Source organism: Dermacentor andersoni, chromosome 9 (genome assembly GCF_023375885.2).
Source record: "Dermacentor andersoni chromosome 9, qqDerAnde1_hic_scaffold, whole genome shotgun sequence".
Taxonomy (NCBI): domain Eukaryota; kingdom Metazoa; phylum Arthropoda; class Arachnida; order Ixodida; family Ixodidae; genus Dermacentor; species Dermacentor andersoni.
The window spans coordinates 91,358,630-91,384,579 of record NC_092822.1 but is presented as its reverse complement, the minus strand read 5'-3'; the positions used below and the strand labels follow the sequence as shown (position 1 = coordinate 91,384,579).

The 25,950-nt window shown below is 47.1% G+C and overlaps 1 protein-coding gene across 1 annotated transcript; it reads right to left on the bottom strand.

The window, feature by feature from the left end:
- Positions 1-19,781: 19,781 nt before the first annotated feature.
- Positions 19,782-24,520, bottom strand: LOC140213227 (uncharacterized). Its single transcript, XM_072284372.1, has one exon. It carries the CDS (start codon positions 24,495-24,497, stop codon positions 22,755-22,757), a length of 1,743 nt encoding a protein of 580 aa, XP_072140473.1. The 5' UTR covers positions 24,498-24,520; the 3' UTR covers positions 19,782-22,754.
- Between the last annotated feature and the right edge of the window lie 1,430 nt (positions 24,521-25,950).

Genomic DNA, 25,950 nt, shown 5'->3' with positions numbered 1-25,950 from the left:
GCCTGCCAAACGCACCCCAGCCCATTCTTGTTCTTCTGATTATTTCCGTCTCATGATGCGGATCCGCCGTCACTACCTGCCCTAAGTAGACGCATTCCGTTACGACTTCCAGTGCCTCGCTGCCTATTGTAAATTGCTGTTCTCTTCCGAGACTGTTAAACATTACTTTAGTCTTCTGCAGATTCATTTTAGACCCACTCTTCTGCTTTGCCTCTCTAGGTCAGTGAGCATGCATTGCAATTGGTCCCCTGAGTTACTAAGCAAGGCAATATCATCAGCGAATCGCAAGTTACTAAGGTATTCTCCATTAACTTTTATCCCCAATTCTTCCCAATCCAGGTCTCTGAATGCCTCCTGTAAACACGCAGTGAATAGCATTGCAGAGATCGTATCTCCCTGCCTGATGCCCTTCTTTATTGGGATTTTGTTGCTTTCTTTATGGAGGACTACGGTGCCTGTGGAGCCGCTATAGATATGTTTCAGTAATATAAAATACGGCTCTTCTACACCCTGATTCCGTAATGCATCCATGACTGCTGAGGTTTCGAGAGAATCAAACGCTTTCTCGTAATCAATGAAAGTTATATGTAAAGGTTGGTTATATTCCGCACATTTCACTATCACCTAATTGTTAGTGTGAATATGGTCTATTGTTGAGTAGCCTTTTACGTTTTTACGTTACGTTTACGGAATCCTGCCTCCTGCTTTGCTTGACAGAAGACTAAGGTGTTCCTGATTCTATTTGCGATTACCTTAGTTAATAGTTTGTAGGCAACTGACAGTAAGCTGATCGGTCTATAATTTTTCAAGTCTTTGGCGTCCCCTTTCTTATGGATTAGGATTATGTTAGCGTTCTTCCAGGATTCCGGTACGCTCGAGGTCATGAGGCATTGCGTATAGAGGGTGGCCAGTTTCTCTAGAACAATCTGCCCACCATCCTTCAACAAATCTGCTGTTACCTGATCCTCCCCAGCTGCCTTTCCCTTTTGCATAGCTCCCAAGGCTTTCTTTACTTCTTCCGGCGTTACCTGTGTTGACGAATGGATCAAGCTATATGAACATGCCAGCGCTAATAACAGGTGGGACCCAACCATTATGCTCGCCATAGTCATCTTTTATCTCGGCGACACCGCTCGCGTGTGGCAACAGACGCATGACGACGAGATAACCATTTGGGACAGTTTCAAAGAAAAGCTGCGGGAACCTTTCGACGACCCCACTGGCCACAAAATTGCCGCGAGAAAGGCTCTTGCGTCTCGTGTTCAGACATTCACAGAGCCGTTCGTTTCGTACATCCTCGACATCTTGGCTTTATGTCGCAAAGCTGACGATGCTAGGTCTTAAGCAGATAAAATGTCACATGTTCTAAAAGAGATTGCCGATGACGCTTTCAATTTGTTTGTTTTCGGCAACGTCTCGACAATCGACGCCAGCATTAAAGAATGCCGTCGCCTTGAACAAGCTAAGAGCCGCCGTATCACACACCACATCACGCGGCTACCTAAAACTGCTGCTACGTCGACGATCAATGAGGGTCGACCGCGTCCCGCCACCACCTGTGACGACGTCACCTGTATTGTTCGCCGCGAGCTTGAGGCCGCCTCTTCGCCAGCTTTCTGCGCGACGCTTCCCGATCCGCAAGCAGCCACGATCGCGATGATTCAGGCTGTCGTCGGAAAGGAATTTCAGAACATAGGCCTGAACTCCGTGTGTTCAACGTCTCCACCCGGCGTTCCCCAGTTCTCTAGCAGCCCTCCCCGTCCCCGGCAGGCCTTTTATGTCATATCTTGCGGCAACCCCTCCGAATGGCGTAGCCCTGATGACAGGCCGATCTGCTTCCACTGCTGTCGCATCGGCCACGTCGTTCGTCACTGCCGCAACCGATGGCCACCACCTCCTTGGACATACGCCGCCACTTATTCTCGCACTTTTGAACCTTCCGTTCCCTCTGCCACCCACCATGAACCCACTACCACTGATGCGCCTGCTCCGAACCATCGCTACAGCCGCTCGCCCTCACCTCGACGCCATCAGTCTCGCTCGCCCCAACCACGTCGCTTCTCTTCGCCGCCTATTGTCTATCGGATCCAGCCAGAAAACTAGGCAGTGCAGCTTCTGGAGGTCAATGCATTGTCTACCCTGCCCTCAAATCCTCTGTTCTCGTTACCTACGAACCGAGACCTTATTGACGTTGACGGCTATCCTGTCACTGCACTCATCGATACAGGCGCATATCTTTCTATTATGAGTGCTGCCTTCTTACGACGACTCGAAAAGCTCCTCACCCCAGCGTCGGCACGCGCCGTCCGCGTTGCGGATGGTGGTGCTGTTCCTGTCGTCGACATGTGTACGGCACGTGTTAGCATCGCCGGCCGCCACACTCCTGTCCTCTTCACCGTGATTTCTCATTGCCCCCACGACCTAATTCTCGGCCTCGACTTTCTTTCCGCGCATTCTGCCCTTATTGACTGCTCCGCCTATACCCTTCACCTTGAGTTGCCGATTCTCGCAGAACCTTCTGACGCACCACAGTGCCGCTTACGCCCCACCGGCTTTCTTCGCCTGCCGCCGAAGTCAACAGCCTTTATTGAACTCTTGTCTTCCCCACCAGTCCCTGATGGCGAGTACCTCGTCCCTCCTCTGCCCGACATTCCACTAGAGTATGACGTTACCGTGCCTCACAGTATACTTACTATTACTGCGAACCGCACTCGCATACCTATCTTTAAGTTTGGATTGGCAAAGCAAATTCGACCGCAAGGTATTTGCCTTGCGAAAGTTGATTGCCTCGGTGACCATCACGTGGCAGCGTTATCGAACGATGGTTCTCGCGAGCTTCGCAGGCCCCTCGCGCCATCCTCGTGCGCCGATCCAAACAAAAAGAAAATGGTTCCGACGGACCTGTCCTCTGCGCAGGCTGAAGATCTTTGCCAAGTATTATCGACCTACCGAGGCATTTTCGACTTCGACGATCGGCCTTTAGGCTGGACGCTCGCGGTCAAGCATCGGAGTCTTACTGGCGATGCTACGCCTATTCGCCGACGACCGTTTTGAGTTTCTGCGTCGGAACGCCGGGTAGCTCAAAGTGAAGTGAACAAAATGCTAGATAAAAACATCACTGAGCCTTCTTCGAGTCCCTGGGCGTCACCTGTGGTGTTGGTTAAGAAGGACGGCACATGGCGGTTCTGCGTAGACTATCGCCATCTGAACTACATTACTAATAGGGATGCTTAAAGGAAGAGGTCTGGACACCAACCAAAAATGGTTTAAAATAGTTATTTATGTTTCGGCTCCACCACGGGAGCCTTGTTTACAATCTAAGAAGGATGTCTACCCGCTCCCATGTATAGACGATTCCCTTGACTGCCTCCGCGGTTCTAGCTATTTCTCCTCTATTGATCTTCGTTCTGGATACTGGCAGATTGCTGTTGGCGATGTGGACAGAGGAAAAACCGCGTTCATCACACCTGATTGCCTATACAAATTTAAAGTAATGCCGTTTGGGTTATGCGACGCCCCTGCCACCTTTGAGCGTATGATGGACTCCTTGCTCGAAGGTTTCAGATGGTCCACATGCCTCTGCTACCTCGATGACGTCATTGTCTTCTAGCCAACGTTCGACACTCAGCTTGAGTGCCTAACAACTATACTTGATGTATTTCGAAAGGCGAATCTACAACTTAACTCGTCCAAATGTCGTTTTGGCCACCGTCAAATTACTCTTCTGGGCCATCTCGTTGACGCTTCTGGAGAAGAAAGCCGCAGACGTTCGACGTTCTTTAGTGCTATGCCCGTACTTTCATCGTTTTGTTCAAGATGTCGCGGCAATTGCTTCATCCCTCAGTAATCTATTGAAGAGAGGCGAACAATTCTCGTGGGGTACTTCAGAAGCTGCCGCCTTCTCTCCTCTCATCACCCTTCTCTCCTCGCCACCCATTCTCGCCCACTTTGACCCTGATGCCCCTGCAGAATTGCGTACACATGCCAGTGGTCATGGCATAGGTGCCGTCTTAGCCTAGCGTCAACGTGGCCAGGATCGCGTTTTGCTTATGCGAGCCGCTTCCTAGCACCATCGGAGCGCAACTATACCATTACAGAACGAGAATGCCTTGCTGTTGTCTGGGCGGTTGCGAAGTTCCGTCCTTAACTTTAAGGTCGCCCCTTTTTCGTAGTCACTGACCATCATGCTCTCTGCAGGCTCTCATCGCTAAATGATCTTACAGGCCGGCTTCGTCGATGGACTTTGAGGCTACAAGAATTTTCATATTTCGTGGTCTACAATCTAGCCGCCTGCACCAAGACGCTGACAGCCTGTCGGGTTACACTGTTGACGACGCTGACTCCTCCAATCTCATCAGGGCTGCTTGCGCATTCTTGCGCATTCTCTTTCGCCGACGAGCAAAGTCGCGACGCCTACATCAGAGCACTCATCGACCTTTTTGCATAATTTCCGGCCGATGCCACTCTACGATTCTTCGTCCTCCAAGGCGGTACTCTGTACCGTCGTAAACTTCGTCTGGACGGCTTCTGAGTTCCTACTTGTCATAGCTAAAGAGCTCCGCTCAACCGTTCTAGAAGAGCTTCACGATGCACCAACGACAAGACATCTCGGCGTATCTCGAACCTATGACCGTGTACGCCGCCGTTTCTTCTGGCTGGGCCTTGCCGGTTCCGTACGAGGTTACGTCACCGCTTGTGAACTTTGCCAACGACGCAAGAAGCCTTCCCAGCTCCCCTCTGGTTACCTGCAGACGTTCGACATCCTTGCCGAGCCCTTCCATCGTGTTACCTTAGACCTTCTCGGCCCATTTCTGGAAGCTACATCAGGAAACAAGTGGGCTGCAGTCTTGGCTGACAACGCGACACCCTACGCCGTAAGCCGCTCTCTTCCGACCAGTTGTGCAACATCAATTGCGGACTCCCTTCTACATGATATCATTTTGATGCGTGGTGCCCCGCGTCAATTACTAACAGACCGTTGCCATACGTTTTTCGCCAAAGTCAGTGACGACATCATGCGGACCTGCTCGATACAGCATAAATTTACCACCTCCTACCACCCTCAAAAGAACGGCCTCACTCAGCGTTTGAACCGCACCCTTACAGACATGCTATCGCAATACGTTTCAGACGACCACCTTGACTAAGACCTGGCTATACGTTACATTACGTTTGCGTACAACTCTTCCCGTCTCGAAACTGCTGGCTTTTTCCCGTTTTACCTCTTATATGGCCTGGAAACGACGCTACTACTAGCCACTGCGCTTCCATCCACCACAGCTGCAACTAGCGCTTATGCCCGCGATGCAGTCGCCCGTGCTGACCATGCTCGTCAACTTGCGCGCGTTCGTCTACATATGTCTCAAGACAAACAGAAGCGACGCTAAGACCTCCATCACCGTAATGTCCGTTTTGTGCCCGGCACCCTAATGTTGCTTTGGTTACCATCACGTAAAGTTGGCCTTTGTGAGGAATTGCTTTCCTGTTATACAGGCCCATATCGCGTGCTCCGCCAAGTGACCTGTGTTACCTATGAAATTGTTCTAGCCACGCCCACCACTTCCTCCGCTGTGACAACCAGTGACATTGTCCACGTCGCCGATTCAAGCCCTACAACTCTCCACGTGCCTTGGATATTTAACAGCAACGTGACGGCGCTTTTGCCGCCGGGGCGCAGTATTACGATATTATCAGGAGATACTCAAGAGACGAGCCGCCGCGAGAACGACGACGAAGTGGGGCTTTGTCCTTGGCGCAAGCGAATGTCGGCCTGGCACTCTGGCCCCAGTCCAGTGTAAATAGCCTGCAAATTGTCTCTTCCGTCTGTGTTCTTCTACACGTAACAATATATATATATATATATATTCACATAAGCCGTGGATATTGCTGGGACATCGTGTAACCAATTAATATATTCTTGTGCTAACTTGAATCCCAGCTCTAATTTTAAGTTTGTTGTTTCATTGCTTTATTACAATGTATCTTCTATCCTATGCTAGTATACTTTAGCACTTCCTATTTATTTTTAAAACTATTTCATCCCAGTTTTTCTTTTACAACTAAATATTTATCGGGTTCTATGTTCTCTAAGTATAGATTACGTTTACAGGAGTTCCTATAGCACTAATATCCGTACATGGGCATAACTTTTTCGCACTAATTTATAACCTAGGGTTCTGTATATAATTTTTGTGCCCACATATATGAGTGCAATGTTTGTTATTATATGCCTGTCTGAAGCATGTTTTCAATCTCAAGCTGTGCATTGCTTTCGAATAAGATGCCGGCCGCCTCCATCGAGCTGCTACGTGAACTATAGATTTTATGCTGTTGCTCCCTTCATCGGATAAAAGAAATTTAGAGCAAAAATAAAATGATTATGTTCAAATATACAAAACGCGACGCTTTTGTGAAGCAGTGTAATCAAGATCATTCAACAGATTAAAATCTGCACAACGTATCGCACCATCACACTTACCGGACTGCCTGTGAAGAGGCCAGACACAGGGACCCCCACCACACGACACACGTGATCACACATTCTACCGTCGCCTGAATCGGACCCTTTGCTATGACACTGTAGGCTCGGGAGGTTAATTGCAACCACAAGACTAGCATGTAGGCTGTCCTATCCAGGGACGGCTTCCAGGCTGTGGAGGGCTGATCTTGGAAATTGTGCAATACCTCTTTATTGACGAAAAACTAAGCAGGTGCGATAAAACCTGAAACATTTGGATTGTAAATCTAGACTTAGCAGATAAAACAAACCCTAATACTTGGTAATGCAGGCATACAAAGGCTTGCATTATTGAAGGAAATGCGCTCTTGATTATATATATTTGTTTCAGTGAGGACGCGTACGTATAATTTTCGTCGCTGCACAATTCCGTAGATAAAGACAAAAATATTCTCTTTAAAGGGAGAAACTATGCCCGTGGGCTCTCCATATATTCGCCTTGTCTTCACCAGTGTTCGCACGCCGCAACCCTTAACAATATCCGTATATTTCTTGAGAAGTGACGATTGCCCCTTGCCTGCCACCTTTGCTTCAGCCTTCCTCCGCCCAACATGTCCAAGCCCATCGTGGTGCAGTTTGATGAAATTCAGCAGAAACCTGGCACAAGCCTACGGGCTGTCCTTGTTCTTGATGTTTCCGCCAGTATGAAGGTGAGTGTCTTTGCTTCCTTCTCTATTTCTTAATACTAAACTTTCGGAATATAGCGCGAATTGGAAGAATTGCGTGCGGATCTCTAAAATGGCATACACGGGAAAGCTATTACAGAGCGGTAATTTCACCGTAGACTTCCACAAAGAAAGCAACAAAATCCCAATAAAGAGGGGCCGATATCTCCAATGCTATTCACAGCGTGTTTACAGGATGTATTCAGAGACCTGGATTAGGAAGAATTGGGATTAAGAGGTAATGGAAAATACCCTAGTAACTTGCAATACGCTGATGAAATTGCCTTGCTTAGTAACTCAGGGGACCAATCGCAATGTATGCTCACTGACCTGGAGAGGCAAAGCAGAAGGGTAGGTCTAAAAATTGATCTACAGAAAACTAAAGCAATGTTTGACAGTCTCGGAAGGGAACAGCAGTTTCCGATAGGTAGCGAGGCATAGGAAGTGCTAAGGGAATACATCTACTTAGGGCAGCTAGTGATTGCGGATTCGTATCATGAGGCTGAAATAATCAGAAGAGTAAGAATGGGCTGGGGTTCGTTTGGCAGGCATTTTCATGTCAAGAGCAGATGGTTTCCATTATCCCTCAAGAAAAAAGTGTATAGCAGCTGTGACAAAGCAGTAGTCACGTACGGGGCAGAAACCTGGAGGCTTACGAAAAGGGTTCTGCTTACATTGAGGACGACGCAAGGAGCTATGGAAAGAAGCATGATGGATGTAACGTTAAGGGATAAGAAGCAAGCAGATTGAGTGAGGGAACAAACGCGAGTAAATGACATCTTAGTTTAAATCAAGAAAAAGAAATAGGCATGGGCAGGACATGTAATGAGGAGGGAAGATAACCGATGGTCATTAAGGATTACGGACTGCATTCCAAGGGAAGGGAAGTGTAGCAGCGGGTGGCAAGAAGTTAGGTGGGCGGATGAGATTAAGAAGTTTGCAGGGACCACATGGCAACAATTAGCACATGACCGGGGTGGTTGGAGAAGTATCGGAAGGCTTTTGCCCTGGCGTGGTCGTAGCGAGGCTGCTGCTGCTGATGATTATGATTAATTTCACATCATACCTTACTCTGCTCATATAAAAGTTCAAATAGCCCAGTTTATTGGGCAATCTTGTTTTCTGGGAATCTGTAAAGCGGAGGCTTTACAAAGGTACCTCATACATAATTGCACTGGGCCATGCACCACCATATTATAAGCGCTGTCCGATAAATTTATCTTTCTATAGCTACCTCATAACGCCTACATAGGCCAATCAGCCCTACCCATCGATGCTAGGAATAGATGACGGAGTGGGCGTGCAGTTTTCCGATCGTCAGCATCCCACTTAAGACCACTCCCACAAACGCGGCGACGCCTGGTCACGAGATCTTGCCTTGAAACCTAATCTCTGCAGCGCCCGTATCCATAGTATTGCAACTCTAGGCTAACATTCCGCTCCGACGGAAGAAAGAGAACGCTGTCCGTAGGCTTCGATGTAAGATTGCGCTCCCAACAAAAGTTTACGAAAAGTTCACACGCCTTCTACGAGCTGAGGGAACGGTATGAGGTCGCAGCTCGTAGACACCCGTTCCTGCGTTGAGCGACGGCACGCCTCGGCTTCGTTGTATCTAGTAACCTAGCGAACGAGCATAACAAAATACTAAAGCGAGCGCTCAGCGCAGCGTGGAATACCAGTGCGCAAGGAGGAATGTGGAGTTGGAGGGTATGGTGAAACCGCGAGGCGGAAAGCGGAGGAGGAGCGGAGGGGAAATGGGCTTCCATACGCCGACTTGCCGGCATCCCCAGCATCCGCCGCCACGTGGATGATCTCATGTGCGATTGGGGGGGGGGGGGGGGGGGGGGGGGAGCGTCAGGGTGGCGTGGGGTGGGGAGGCCAACGCTGAGCGGCGGTGTCACCTACTGAGGTACCAGCATCCGAGGTACTAGCCTGAATGACGGGGATCACTGTTCCAGCAAGAGGCTATAGAGAACGGTTACGAGAAAAGCTCGGTGTGAAGGTCACTTGGGTGTGTTCTCCGCTGACACTGGTAGCACGGTTTTAACGCGACAGCTTTAAGGGGATCGTGTCGCAGAAAAGCCGGCGTCGTCGGCGTCGGTGTCGCAGTCGGCGCGTTGGCTGTGAGCGATAAATCTGGGAAGGCACTTCATAAATAAAAAAAAACAACTTGCAAGATGGGCTGGGTGGGAATCGAACCAGGGTCTCTGGAGTGTGGGACCTAGACGCTACCACCCAGCCACGAGGTTTTTTTCTTTATTAGCTTCATTACAACACCATGCAAACGCGTACAAAGTAGGTCACTTGGTGCAGGAAAGTAATATTACATCATTTCGAGAGACTGTACATATCAAAAAGGCCTCAACGGTGATATAACAGACACCAAAGTGTCAAGCTTCTGAAACCACTCTGGCGGTTCAGTCATGTGCGTGAGGGCATAACGCGTGTACCTAAGACTTTCACTTACGTGTTCCCTCACAGACCTTTCATGTACACGGGCATTCCTGACATGCATACGTGTTTTCCACACGCTGCACGTACACAAAAGCATTATAAAGTCAGCCGGCACTCCCCCTGTGTCTGCACATGTTAAGAACCGAATACCGAAAGGACTTCACAGTTTGTTTGAGAGCATCCAAAAGAAAACGGAGTCATGGCAATACAGGAAGATGTTCTCAATAGTTTCAGGTTTCTTACATGTGATACAGTTAACAGACCATGGAACAAAGAAGCCCTTACTTTGCAGCCATGGCTTCACAAGGAGAGTGCCCGAATGCAATTGAAAAAAGAAGGTTTTCGCTAAAGATCTAAGCGGCATTTCTAAACGCGTTTGAGCACATTGCGTTCTGGTCCTAAGTGATACATCGTACGGTAAGCAGGATGTGGCAAGAAAACTTCAACCAGATCGCTATAAAGTTTCTTACGCGTCACAGAAGTGGAAAAATCATTCGAAAAACGCGCTTTCAGTAAAGAAAAGGACATAACAACTTCCCTCAGAAAGTCACTTGTTGTTCGAGTTTGTTCATTTGTTGACGAGACAACCCACTCAGGCAAGGAAGAACTCAATCTCACTTGAATAACAATACGCAAAATTATATCACTTTGGTCACTTAAGAAAAAGAAGCTACTAACAATCTGTTTCAAAAGCAAATGTGTTAATCCTAGTCCTCCATTCTTCACCGAATGAAACAAGTTACACCGGCTAGTTCTTTCCCAAGTGGATCCCCATATATATGCTGCAAACACTCTGTCAAGCTTCTGCACAGAAATTCTTGCCATGCATAACGCTTGTAGTACATAATACACCTTTGTAGCTCAAAACAATTTGCAAACACTAGCTCTTGAAAACATCGAAAAATTAAGCCCACCCCACTTTTCGGTCTGATTTTTTGCTCTTTTTACTTCTTCGATCGAATACGTGACACTGTCCCGATAATGTTGCAATGGCACCCCAAGATATTTTCCAGTAGTAACGCTCCAGTTCATATTGCATAAATACTCGGGTGCCTGTGGCCAGCTGCCGTGCCATAATCCTAGGCACTTAGTCCAGCTGACAACACTTCCAGTTGCGGCGCAAAAAGAAACAACCTCTTTTACAGTGTTGTTCACGCTTTCTGTATCACGGCAGAAAACTGCCACGTCATCTGCATAAGCCAAAACTCTAGTCTGAATTCCTGCGTAGATAAAGCCACGAATACATTGGCTTTTAATTATTTTCAAACAAAAAGGCTCTAGATACAAGGCAAATAAAAGAGGCGACAAACAGCATCCTTGTTTTAACGATGATTTCACTTTTATACTGGCGCCTAATTTCCTATTAATTACTAACTTTGCAGTACAATCTTTGTACACCATTCTTATTCCGTCTCTTATCACTGCACCGGCTTTAACATGTTCAAAGAGCAAAAATATGACATCATGGACGACTCTGTCAAATGCCTTTTCAAATCAATTTGTATAATAGCGGCTCTGTCCTCACTTTCATTGCAACATTCCAGTGTGGCCCTTGCAGTATGTGTATTCGAGAAGATCGATCTGCCTTTGATACCGCATGTCTGATGGGGGCCCACAAGTTCTTTTATAACTGTCTGCAATCGTCGCACCAGTACTTTAGAGTACACTTTACAGTCCGTATTTGTCAAGCTTATTGGTCTGTAGGATTCAACCGCCAAAAGTCGCGCTCGATCTACCACTTCAGGAATTAAAATAACGTGCGATGTCCGAAAAGAAGGAGGTGCTTCCGTACTCTCGTGCATCTCCTTTATCACGCGGTGTAACGCTACAGCTGTTCCAGCTTTAAAGCTCTTATAGAAAGCCCCTCCTAGACCATCAGGCCCCGGTGACTTGCTGGGACTACGTTCGTCAATCGCATCCTCAACTTCTGGAAGGCTTATTGGTCTGTCGAGATCCTCACAGACCTTGTCTGATAATGTTGGCAATAATGGCAAGAAGTCATTTCTAACCTTTCATTATCACATGTCTTTTTCCTCATCAAACTTTCATGATAAGATTCAAATGCGTTCTCAATCATACCAACATCACAAGTGACTTCACTTCCCCTTGATACCTTATTTATGTTATTTCTTTGAAAACCGCGTATTTCTTCTCGTCACTTATTGCTCGCTGGATAGGCGTCTCTCCCATCCATAAACTGTCAGCCTTTGCCCTTAATCCCGCACCCCTGTACTTTTCTTCATCCATGACTTCAAGCTCAGACTTCTTTGATTTCTTTCGAAAATACGCCAGGCGAAGAGCTTTCTGCGCTAAGCATATATTTTAACCAAAGTTGTATTTCCTTCTCACGTTCTATTTCTTTGTGATTGACTATGCATGCTCTTTCAATCGCGGTGAGTTTAACGTTACTTTTGAAGAGTTCCCATTCTGCAATGAAGAATGTTGACGTAGTTTTGCTGCGCAAATTTTCGAGCTTTTCTTGAACTGCCTTTTGAAAAACATCGTCTTGCAAAGGTTATCACTTAGCTTCCATAAGTCCCAGCTGAATTTCGATGGTTTTTGTTTCTTTCCTATGGTTGACAAAACGAGGCAATGATCGCTAAAACTAACATGTAACACTTGATAACTTGACAATAAAGGTACAAAGTTTAATAGAGCATAAATTCTGTCTAGCCTGCTATGACACTGACCTTAGTAGTGTGTATACATTGTATGGCTTTCGCATGACAACACATAACCAATGTCTTCAAGCTCTTGTTGCCCCACAATCGAACTTAAAAGCAATGCACTTTTATCACAAACACTGGTCAACTTAGATCTATATTCTGGAAAGCAAACACTATTTAAATCACCCAGTAATATGACATGCCTTTCACAATTCAAGTACTGCTGCACATCACCAAAAAGACTTCCCGCTGCCGTGGTACGTTCGGAGCATAAACACATGCAGCCCTCCAAGGCATCTCTGAAAAAGTAAAATCGCAGAGGACCATTTTACCATCCTCGGATGACGTGACTGCTTCAACTACAGCAATGCTGCTACGGAAAAGTATAAGGAAGCCCCCAGACCTACCCACCACATGACATACACTTACGGTATATCTGGGACGGAAAACGTTAACCATTTTCTCCGTGTATTCATCAGTTGCAATTTTTGTTTCTTGAATGGCCAATAAGTCAATGTTGTTTTCTATGAGAATACGATTAACTTGGCATTGCCTTCTACGCCCGCTAAGTCCACGCACGTTCAGCGTCGCGGCACAAAGATCTGTCGAAAAATTAGCTGCCATTAAATGGGAGAAGAATCTGAACCAATTACCGCACATCGCCCGTCTCACAACTGCAACGATGAATCGACGGTCTAGGGAGGCGGACCATGGTTTTCTGGACTTCAAGGCACAATGACGACGGCCGACACACATCCTGCCCACAAACCCCAGTCCCCAGACCCCAACAACAATTTTGCTATCCCGGTGGGTTCTGGGTTGTAGAACGGGGTTCGGCTGAAACGCCGGGCTTGGGCTTGAACGCCGGTCGGCGTCCCGGGGTAGCTTTCGGTGGAGGCTTGCCACTCCCAGTGCCTTGATCATTTTCCTCGTGCTCATCCGCCTCTTCGTGAAGCCTCATAGCAGGTGCACTACTTGACGTTGGCATCACGGTGTTGTCACTGTCATGCTCTTCCCCGGTCGTCACTTCTGCTGATGCGCAAGATTCCTTGGACTCTTTTACCTCGACCTCTATCGGGTTAGTTGGTTCTACCGTGTCATCTTCTGGTTCTTTCCAGCCGTCCGATGACTTGGCTTCATTAACAGTCGTTGCCTTCTTCAGGGACGTTAACACCGAGGGCTGGCTCTCTTTCCCTTCGCCTGCGGCTTCCACAGCGTCGACCACGTCCATCAAGTGGTCTGTGACATCTTCCTTCAATGCCGGGCCTGTCACTGTGGCATAGGTTCGGACGCACTGGGTCTCGTCGTGGCCGAAACGACGACAAAGCCCACAGCGTGGTACACGGCACTCGTGTCGTACGTGCCCGATGCCGCGACATCGGAGGCAGAGAGGAGCTCTGCTAGGGACGTGCACGAGCGCAACATATTCCGCTACTCGCAGCTGGTGGGCCAAGTCCTCAGCGGTGACGCCCACCTTCTGCTTAATAGTGACAGAACGGGTGGTTGACCCTTTGTCAACGCATCCTTGTACCCGCCACCTGTCCCTGGTGGTCTCAGTCACCTTTCCAAAAGGCGACAAAGCAGTGCGAACGTCGTCGTCAGGTACACCGTGAAGAAGCCAGTAGAACTTGATACGAACGCCTCGCTCACATGGGTCGACGACCACACAGCGGTGGTCCTTGACATCAAAAGTGCCTGCAGCGATAATACTTTTTTTCCTTTCTTGGTCCTTGAAAGTCACCGCCCACAGATGGTTCATTTGATATGCACCGAGCACAAACACTTCCAGCATGAGAGACAGCCGTGTAAGAGCGTCTCCAAAATTTTCCACTCTGTAAGGCCTCGCCTTAACATGACCATGTAAACAAACCGTATACAGAACGGACGCACCTGTTGGCTGCGTTGGTAAAATCATTTGGTAGTCCTGGTCTGGTTTTTCAGTTGACCTGATACCGCGGGCCAACAGGGTCACTGAGGCCGCTCGTGAAGAGCCCGACATTCAGCATCCGCTCACCACGGTGGCTGAAGAGGAAGTCACTCAGCGACGAGTTCGATTGTTGAAAGAGGGACAAAAGCGCCTCTAGTGAATGCGCTGTTGCCTTAGAAACGTGCCGTAGAAAGTTATACTGCGGTGTATGTCGGTTATTATGAGCATCTAAATTACAGAAGTCGCAGTTACACGAGTAGCGAAGTACGTTTCCGCAACATTTCTTTTGCGCTCTGCGCACACGCAGAGCCATCTTGCGGCAAACACAGAAGACCTCTCCTCGCAAGTACAGCGCTGCGCCAACACGTGGCACGCCACTCGCCCCATGACCGCGTGCGCCTTCATGGCGCGTGGCGGCCCGGCTGTCCGAGCCGATCGCGACGTTTGGCTCGCGTAAATCGTTTGAGTTGGCGGTGCGAACGGGGTGCGATAACACTATCGTGTTCCACTCTTGAAGGCGAAGCTTAAGCGTACTCCAATTTTTCCGGCTGCGAAGGGCTGCTCCCGTAGTTGGTAGAGCGAAGGCGTGAGAAGCATAGTGCCGGGCAAGGCGGTCTGTGCCGAGACTATGGCTACAATATGGCGCCAGAGAAACTCGCGTCGTCTGTATGTAAACAATGCGTGCTACTCACAGCGCTCTGGTTCTAATATAAACCATGTACCTATGTAATCAATATGCGAAATATTTACAAGCGAAATGGAAACGTGTATATAGCTGTGCTAAAATTTAGCATTAGGGAGTGTCGTAATCGTGAATGATTTTCTTAGTACAACATTCTATTGTGCAAGATAAAAAACTTTGGAAGGAAGCTTAAGCTTGGCCGTTGAAGGGGCCGTGTAGAACCCCTCGGACTTGGTGAAATAACGCTGTCCGCGGGTAGCATGCGCTGTTGTGAACATCTAAGGCCAAATTTTCCTGCCATACGCGGTACGTGGAACTACCAAGCGGATCGCGAAGTCGCGTTTCTCTCAAAGGCTCTCTTAACAGAAGCCCTGTCCTGCCTTTTTTTCTGGATATTTCATGTCGTCATGGGGTACTCTATTTCGCCATTCCCTTAGGCGGCTGTTCTTGGTAGGTGCGGTCGGCTACATTGCGTAGATACCACGGCCTCCAAGTGGTGCCACCACCAGTCCACGGGCTAAGCGCACTGCGGCTGGCTGAGGACAAGCGCGTTTTGCTTAAAGGGACACTAAAGGCAAATACTGGGTCGACGTGGTCTGTTTAAATACCTTTCCAGAAACCTCGCAATGCATGTTTTGTGCCAAGAAAACCTTAGTTTACGAGAAAATTGTATCTGAAGCGTCCACACACTTTTTTTCGAAATTCAGATCGACCACCACCCAACTGGGGGAGTGGTGACTTTGCATACCCCATCACCGCACTTTGCTGCCGTCAATGAGAAAAGCGGCGCGCGACAGATGGCGGCACCGAGCCAAACCAGAGTGGCAGATTCGCCAGTGAAGGTGCTTTTTAAAAGGTCAGGTGGCGTAGACCGCTCAGGTATCCCGCCACATCAGATGGAAGTTGAATGCTCTGTTACTTGCAGTGTTTGCGAGTTTCACGAGCCAGCAAAGCGAACCACTACACGAAGATACTGAAACGCGAAAGCGCGGGTGGCGACATAGGAGAAACGACAGAGGAGAAACGGGGCTCCAACTCGCGCCGTCGCTCGCAGCGTCGCGGCGGTATATAAGCAGCTGCGCTTGTTTCTAGGTGGCTTTGGCTCAACTCTTGCAAGATGGGCTGGGTGGGAATCGAACCAGGGTCTCCGGAGTGTGAGACGGAGACGCTACCACTGAGCCACGAGTACGATGCTTCAAAGCGGTACAAAAGCGCCTCCAGTGAATGCGGTGTTGCCTTAGAAACGAGCTTCGTTGCCGCGCCGAACGCTGCGTTGCTCGACGCTCACCGCGTCCAATGCGGGGCTGCGCTTGTCGCTGCGCCGTAGCCCATTGTCTTACACCCCTTCGTGGGTCGACGGGAACGCTGTCGCATTCCACTCTTGAAGGCCAAGCAGAGTAACGCATGAGTTGTTTCTTCGTCTAGCCGAACCAAATATAGCCAAGCAACAGCAGTTCACCAGGCTAAACAGTGGTTCAACAACTAAAATAAAGGCTAGTATGCTTCGCATCCTGGGCTTAACCTTAGCTAAGCCACAGCCATTTTTTTTTCTAAACACGAAATGGAACTGGACAAGCAGCATTTTCTTTTATCTCATAATATAATACTAGGATGTTTCTTGCAGCGAGTAGTCGCGCACTAGTGACAGAATTCAACTAACGAGCGCTTTCGCCATCTAGCAAGGACTTGAATGTCCAGGAGGAGTCTCTAATAATCTTGCAGTTAACATGATTTCTCTACTATTAAAGCTATTCGCGACAATATTGACGCCCTAGGTATTCTCTAGCACTAATGTATCCCTTCAGCTTGACTTAGTATTTCCCTTTAGTGTCCCTTTAACTTTAACACGTCGTAGGCACAAACTTGGAATTCGTGGCATTTAAAATGAAGTTTGAATTGCGCGCCACGGTGAAAATTAGAAGCAGGGTGTGAGACCGGGCCAGTTTGTATTCCAATAAACAGCGCAAGAGTGGACAGAGGACAGTAGTTGGACGACAAGGAGAAGCGCTGTCTTCCGACTGGCGTTTATTACAAAAGGCCGTGCATAAATAAACTTTCGCACTTAGTCATAATCAGATACAATGGTGCAAGTCAACATGGTCACCACAAGTCTACAAGAGCGCGTCAAGGCCGAAGGCGGCCTCTTGCGTACAGACCCCAGGTAACCAAATTCTTTAAAAGTTAACGCTATGGACGGTTTGCTAACGCAGACATCCTAGCACTGTATGCGTGGTCATTACTCCAACCAGTGCATTCCTTTAACATCAACGGCCTATACATACGGCACATTAGTGAAACCAGAGGCAGATGAACCAAAAAGGCACAACTTTGTGGACTGCAACTTGCGTGGAACACTATGCAGATAACATGTACGCATAATCGAGTGCCCGGCGTGCCGTCTAGCTCTCTCTCTCTCTTCCGCGCGCACAAACACATACATACGTGCGTACGCGCGTGCGCTATGACCTTAGGAAGATAACGTTAGAAGTAATGCAAGCCGAAAGTGAGCATCCCCAGTTGGCTGAGCGAGGTAAAAGTCCTCAAGCGCCCACCTTGCCATCCGTCAAGTGCCCACAAGAATGGCGGCGAGCGCTCATCGCCTAGTTTTCGCGTCTCCTGGGCAGAGAGAACATCCCGGGAGCAGCCAGACCAAAATTACCCTGGCTGGTTCGGGCAGCCCGTGGCTAGCAAAACCGTCCAACACGAGTAAAACGAACGCGAGGCGGAAGGGCGTCGCGCAATGGAAGGAGCAACCTGAAAACGACGAAGGTACTGTGGTTGGTTCTGGCAGCCCGCGGGTAGCCAGAAGTGGAACATCAAAGAGGCCCACAATTGAGCACTGCGTTCTTGCTGCAGAAAAGCAATCTTAGAAAATGTTTCAATCTTTCCAAACATAACATATATATAATAAACTGGAAATATTTATATTGGGCCTGCATAAAGTCTGCCTTATCATTTAAGTCACCTTCTCACATCAATATATACTGCGTTGATACAGATTAGTCCTATTTCTCCTTTTCGTTGTGTTTCTACTACCGCTGCTTTTCAAAGCAGTTGTTGAAGCCTCCTCTGCAGAATTACCCAAAAACTAAGATTCGTTCGTCGAGCCACAGCATTTGTCTGAGCTTTCTTATATCTTTTTAGAACTTGCCCCATTGCAATAAAAACAGCCAAGAGAACCCAGTACTTAACTTTTCCTGCCTTTCTAGAGCACCCCATACTGTATATAATTCCTGCATGTCATGTCTTCTATATTTCAGAGACATAGGCGACTAAAAACACTAAAAGAGGCACTTGACGGCTTCTTCCTGCGTTTGCTCGACGACTTCGTACAGCTCGCCATCGTCACATTCAGCACCACCGCAAATGTGCAGCACCACATGATGACAGTCAATCACCAAACCTTAAAAGGCTTTCGGAAAGCTGTGAAGATGTTGTCGGCAGACGGCCATACCTGCATTGGGTGCGGCCTTCAGCGTGCTCTTGAAGTACGTATTGTTGTTTACTTGAAAAAAAAAAAGAAATGGAGATGTCCAGTTTAAACAGCATTTTTCTAATGCAGTTTATTTAGAAATGTACATCACTTGTGCGTCCAACGACAACTCCTAACATGAGTTTTTTGGGCGCTTTAATACCAATTACTTAAGTAAAAAGCGCGTGCTTCCTCTACGCAGCGCATGCGGTAGCTAGCCTGACGCAATAGTCCACACAAAGGAATCGTCATTTGGTTTCTTTGGCTCTACTCATGGTTATTCCAAATGTGGTTTTCTAAAACCCAGCCTACTCCAGGCACAGTTTTGTTAGATTTCTTTACCTAACTAGCGCCTATGCATATTTGTTTAGGTATTATTATTCCGTGCCGATACCCAGCAGTAGAATCCCTTGCTCAGTTTGTAGATAATCTGTCACGACGTACAGCCCCGTTCTGGTTTTAGCCCGTGTTGTGCGTGTGTTGCAATTCTAAAGCCTTGCGTTGCAAAATAGGAAACAAAAGCTTTTTGCAGCGTTTCGGAGGATGGTAAATTTAGATTTCATTATTCTACTGTTACGTTTTGTAGGGCGCAGTACGTGCTCTTAGTAATCACTCCTTCCTTGACTTCAAGTTGTTTACGCAGTCATCCTGCTACGAGTACCCATCACCCTTGCCAGCTCACATGGTAGAAGAATGATTTATGTCATCAAATCGCCGTAGTAGCATGCTTTTTACAACGTAGCGATTTTTCATTTTATTTATTTATTTTTTATTTATTTATTTATTTTCAATGCTACCACTCTCGTTTCGAGACAATAGCAGGCGGGCATATGACTGAGTGATGTTTCCTTTATGCAATGAACAATGAAGCAAGTACATATTGCTGCAAAGTCGAAAACAGGTGTCGAAGAGCAGTGTTCAGGAGGCATAGCGGCAGGCGACCTTTTTAATACACAGCGAAACCGCGATTTCTTCTTCTTCAGTGCGCCTTGACAAAAACGCTCATGCATACTCGCGTTGTCCTCTTCTTTAACGGAGAACAGGCGCGGCATTTCCGTAGCGCCGTAGGAAGCATCGTACCGATGTGCAGTTTAAGGGGGACAACGGTACAGTGGGACAGAGTACAACCGGACAGATCCACACAGGCTAAAAAAAAGAAACACAAGAAGCAAAAGTTAGTTCGACAGGTACGGCGTCATCCGTACCACATGCACCACTTCGGGTAAGTGCTTACGGCGACTGGAGCTATTGTCACTGTCAGGAACGACCTCGTAATTGACGCCGCTCAGGCGGCATATCGCTAAGTAATGCCCAAAGTACCGTCTTAGGACTTTAAGGAGTCCACGGCTACTCATGAGTATCCGAAGTCATTTTTTTATTATTTTTATTATTTGTACATACTGCAGCCCCATAGGAGGGCTATTGCAGGAGTGGGTAAAAACAGTGTTGAACAAAAATAAAGTGAAATCAACAATGACTCTTACAACATCGTTACAATCGTTTACAAAATCTTACAAATTGTTTTCATCGATTCATAAAAAGCAAAGACACAGCAATACGCACACATAAAGTATAAACTAAACCTGATTTAAGTAGTTACATATACTGGTTTTCATAGACAGCACTTTCGAATTCGTTTATCGGGAGTGAACGAAGGCAGCCAGGCAAGGAATTCCATACTTCTATTGTGCGGGGAAAGAAGCTGTACTTGAAGGTATTTGTACGGGCATAGAGAGGGTTAAGATTAAGCTCGTGGAAATTACGCGTGCAAGAAGGCTTGGTGAAAGATATGCAAGCTGTGCTTGAAGTGTGGTATGACTTGTTAAGTATGTTGTGCAAGAATTTTAATGATTCCACATCACGACGTACTGAAAGTAATGTTAGATTCAGCGTAGGGAGGGCAGACGAGGGTGAAAAATAGCGGTCATACCGATGTAAAATGAAACGGACGGCTTTTTTCTGAACTGCTTCTAGTTTGATTATGTTGTTTTGGTTATGTGGGGACCAGACTGTAGCGGCATAATCGATAATGGGGCGAACAAGAGTTTTATACATTAAAAGTTTAGTTGCCTTCGGAGCCTTTTGCATAGTACGACGCAGGTATCCAAGCTGTTTTAGGGCCTTTGAACATGTTTGGTCAATGTGTGTAGTCCATGAGAGATTGTGAGTAAATGTTACGCCAAGGTATTTGTATTGTCGAACTCTGGTTAAAGGTGATCCATTCAAGGAATATGTCGCAATTACAGGTGCTGCTCTTTTCGTGAAGGACAAAACAACCGTTTTTTTAAAATTAATGTTCATTTTCCATTTTTCACACCAAGCACTGAAAGAGACAAAGGAATCATTTAATCGCTGAAAACTATTCGGGGAATCAATCACGTCGTATAAGACGCAATCGTCAGCATAAAGACGAATATTAGAGGAAACATGCTTTGGGAGGTCATTGACATAAATTAAAAACAATAAAGGACCAAGGACGGATCCTTGAGGAACCCCGGAGCCTACTTCAAGTATGGATGACCTTGCATAACTAAAGTCGACGTATTGGGACCGGTTAGAAAGAAAACTAGCGATCCAATTGACCAGATGGGAATTTTTTAGTATTGCATTTAATTTTTGCAAGAGGTGAGAATGAAGTAATGAATCGAATGCTTTAGAAAAATCAATGAAGATAGCATCAATCTGATTACCTAGATCCAACTGGTAAGCGATGTCATGGGTGAAGTCGGTTAACTGCGTGATAGTACTGAAACCACGTCTAAAGCCGTGCTGGACATTAGTTAGAATGGTGTTGGACTCCAGAAAATCTATTATGTGTTTGTAAATAATATGTTCCAGTATTTTGCACGATTGGGAAGTTAAAGAAATTGGTCTGTAATTCATTATGTCTGTCTTCCTGCCGGTTTTATACAAGGGTATTACTCTTGCAAGTTTCCATGATGAAGGAACGATTCCTGTATCTAGAGACTTATTGAATATAATTTCAAGATAGCGTGATGTCCATTGTGAATAGCGAAGTAAAAAGGAATTAGGAATGCCGTCGGGGCCACTAGACTTTTTTGTGTCTAAATTTAATATCAAATTAAGAACGCCATTAACATCAACGGAAATGTTGGAAATAGAAAGATCTGAATCATTATCGAAAGCAGGGCAGACATGGGAATAGTTTGCGTACACCGAATGGAAATATTCATTGAATGCATTGGAGATGCGTGCAGGATCATTTATAGTTTCATCATTGATGGTAAATGAAGATGAAGATTCAGTAGTAGGCATGACAGAACGCCAGAACTTCCGAGGATTATTTCTTAGTAATCCTGGCAGCTCGGTATGAAAGAAAAAATCTTTGGCCGTATTCATTTTCAAATTCAGTTCCTCTTTGGCAGAGGTGAATCTAGCAATTGCATCAGGGTCATTACTGCGTTTTGAGCGTCTCAGTCTTCTAACGCGGCGTGATAACTGCAAGATTTCTCTAGTCATCCAAGGAAGGGCACGATTTTTTTTCTTACTTTTTAACGGAACAAAGCGTCGAATACACAGCTTTATAATGTTTTCAAATTGGCGAACTAATGTATTCACGTCACAATCTTTACTAAGTGTGCAAAACGATTCAAAACGTTCTGATAAGACATCAAGAATAGACGTGTCGTCAGAGCGATTAAAGTCGAAAAAAGTTTGAATTTCGGCCCGCGGTTTACAAACTGTGCAGTTTAGCGATATAAACACTGCCCTGTGATCTGAAATTCCGTCAGTAATTTCACACTCAGACAGCTTATCAACAAGGTCTGAACTAATGAACACTAGGTCAAGAAGTGTGTTTTGTCTTGTTGCGCCATTGACTACTTGTGTAAGCCCAAAAGATAAAGAAAAGTTAATTAGTTCGCTACCTAAACGACTGTGATGCGATAGTGAGGGCCAATGAATATCTGGTGTGTTAAAGTCTCCCATTAGAATTAAGCTAGATGCATGAAAACTGTGCGTGTTGATGTAATCAGCTAGAAGAAAAATGTTATCAGGTGAGGAGGCAGGTGGATGGTAGAAAACAGAGACTATGATTGTTTTTTTGCCTAGGTATAATTTACACCAAACAGACTCAAGATCTGCTGGAGGACAGATAACTGAAAACTTTAAGTCCGATTTAAAAAACAGGGCGACACCGCCTCCCCTGCCAGTTTTGCGGTCTGATCGGACAGCTACATAGCCGGGTGGAGTGATTTCAGAGTCATATATGTGATCGTGAAGCCATGTTTCGGTGACACCAATGAAATGAGGGGAATAGGAGGCTACCAAGGAAAGAAACAGCGGGAACTTATTTACCAGACTTCTTGCATTAAAATTCAAGAAAGTAAGCTTGTAAGAGTCGCGAATTTGTCAAGGTGAAGATGACGTGGCCGGGAGAGTGTTGTCAGAAGGGCTGGAATTATTCACTACTGTGTTTACAGCGAGACCTGAATCGTCAACTAGGGCATTAGCTGCATCATTCCACCTGTAGCGGACACCATTTATAAAGACATGGTCATAACGCAACCTCACCATAGAGCCATGGTCACGAAAAGAAGAGGTTGCTGCCCATAGCTTTTTGCGAATGGCACGTACATTAGCAGAGTAATCTTCAGTTATGTAAAATTTTGTTCCTTTCAGCTTTGAGACAATTTTCATTATTTCTACTTTGTTCCGAAAGTCTAGTACTCGTAATATAACTGGGCGCGATCTACCTTCACGTTTGGTGCCAATTCTGTGACAACGTTCGATGGGCGGGCATTCAATTTGAAGTTTCTCTGTGAAAACTTTGTGTACATTAGACAAAAGGGTATCTGTGTTTTCGGCATTGTGTTCACCTAGTCCATGCAAAATTATATTGTTGCGTCTCGAGCGATTTTCAAGGTCATCATTCTTTTTAATTAGTTCCGAAACGGCCCGAGATAAAGAGCGTACGTCAGAACCGGAATGGTCAAGTGAGACTCTAGGATCAGCGCTAGTTTTTTCGAGAGCGGCCACACGGGATTCCAGAGCGTCAAAACGCTTGTTAACAGCTTGCTGAAAAACCTTGATGTCAGCGATGTCACGAGCAATCGTTTTTTGCCCAGCCAATAGTTCTGTCAGCATTCCGGAAATATTGTTCATGTCATTATCAGGTTCAGCAGATGAACACGAAGTTTCGTCTGAATTACCGGTGTTACGATTAGTCTTTCTCGTGGGACCGGGATTTAATTCAACATCACCGCTAAGGACAAGCCGATTTGCGCAGAACAGTGCATGCATAAAACAAGACAAAAAGCTCTGTGGGCAAGAGAGCAGCAGCAAACAACGATCATCTGATCTCAAACAATGAGCGTGTTTAAAGTAACGTACCTGCACGAAAAACAAGACGCGATTAAGCATCCTGTTGGTGCTGCTGCAGTCTTGCCCACTGACGAGGGAAGCCGGGTCCGGGACTTTTAAGCGTTGTGTCGATGACGTCATTGACAAACAGCATGCTCCTATTGGGCCGTCCGATGACGTAACATGTAAGTTGGAACCATATGGCGCGACGATAGGACCACTATCGCACTTGCCAAAGCTGTCACACGGGGAGGTGACAGGGCAGTTCGGAGGTAGACCATCATACGCGGGCACAGGCTGTAGCTTCAAATGCAGCGCAGGGTCAACGGACGCATCCACTTCGAAGCACCTCGAGGAAAGGCCAGCATTGAAGATTCCGCGTGAGCAGCAAAGAAACTGCACGAAAAACAAGACGCGATTAAGCATCCTGTTGGTGCTGCTGCAGTCTTGCCCACTGACGAGGGAAGCCGGGTCCGGGACTTTTAAGCGTTGTGTCGATGACGTCATTGACAAACAGCATGCTCCTATTGGGCCGTCCGATGACGTAACATGTAAGTTGGAACCATATGGCGCGACGATAGGACCACTATCGCACTTGCCAAAGCTGTCACACGGGGAGGTGACAGGGCAGTTCGGAGGTAGACCATCATACGCGGGCACAGGCTGTAGCTTCAAATGCAGCGCAGGGTCAACGGACGCATCCACTTCGAAGCACCTCGAGGAAAGGCCAGCATTGAAGATTCCGCGTGAGCAGCAAAGAAACTGCACGAAAAACAAGACGCGATTAAGCATCCTGTTGGTGCTGCTGCAGTCTTGCCCACTTTGTTGCCGGGAGTGTGGAAAACGCGCCTTTTTCGAAGATAATATCGTTTGGCATCTTGGTCTTGCTGAATGCAGACACGTACGCGGGCAAGCTGCGTGGCTTCTTAATCGCGCAGAGAAACTTCAACGTCGGTACGTATCTCTTTAAGCTCATGCGGCAGCATGGCATCCAGCGTTGTCGTGGCTTCCCGTCCGTGGACCAAGCTAAATGGTGTCATTCCAGTAGTTCCTTGTCGAGCGGTATTGTAGGCGAATGTTACGCAAGGCGAAATCTGATCCAGTTCTATGTTCTACGTCGACATTCATGCATAGCGTGTTTGCGAGGGTCTTATTAAGATGCTCGGTTAGTTCGTTCATCCAGGTATTATATGTTGTTGTTTTCCCGTGGCTTGCACCACTCAGTCTGAGAAGCGAGTCAAGAAGATCGGTAGTGAAGGTAGTTCCCCTCTCTGTGATGACTAATTTTGGGGTGCCCTGACTAAGAAGGACCTCGACCGGATGTAAGAGACCAGCGGGCTTGCCGGGAGGTTTTTTGCAGTCTTTGGCAGTACGCGCATGTTTGTACGGAATCTTTTACAGCAACGGGCAGCTTCGGCCAGTAGTACTTCCGTCGGAGTCGGGCCCATGTTCTCGTGTAGCCTAGATGACCTGCTGTGGTTTCATCGCGGCATGCTTTTGGTATTATCGAAGTGACGCCGGTACGAGAAGCAGCTACGTGCTGCCACTGGCAGAAACGTTCTTTTTATAGAGGACATCGGTCCGGAGAGAAAACGACGGCAGTACCCTCGCATAGAGTCGCGGAACATATTTAGCTAGGCCTTTTAAGAAATTAATGAGAGGGAGCAGCTCTGGGTCGTGGCGCTGCTCCTCTGAAATGGTGACGGCGTCGACGACACCCAAAAATGCAGCGTCCACTTCCGCGTCATCGGTAGCTGCGGACGCAACCAATGACCGAGAGAGGCAGTCGGCGTGCCTCTTTCCTGATTTGTAAATTATGGTGATGTCGAATTCCTGAATCCTAAGGCTCCAGTGCGCCAGACCTCCAGATGGGTCTTTCAAGTTAGCCAACGAAGAAAGTGATGATCACTCACAGCCTTGAATGAACGGCTGTACAAGCACGGGCAACATTTGATAACCGCTCACACCACGGCGAGGCATTCGTTTCGGTTAGTTTTCCTCCATATGAGAGGGAGTTCGGCTAGCGCGGGTGATTACTTTTTCGGAGCTGTCTTGCCACTGCACCAGTACGGCACCCAGACCAACACTGCTTGCATCAATGTGAACTGCTGCAGGGGCATCCTAAGAACAGGAGACGTTGCAGGTGTTGGAGTAGGTCGCAAAATCCTACTTGCTCATTGACCCCCCCCCCCCCGCCCCCCGCAGAAAGGGAACATAATCTGGTGTTCGCAATAAATTCGCAATG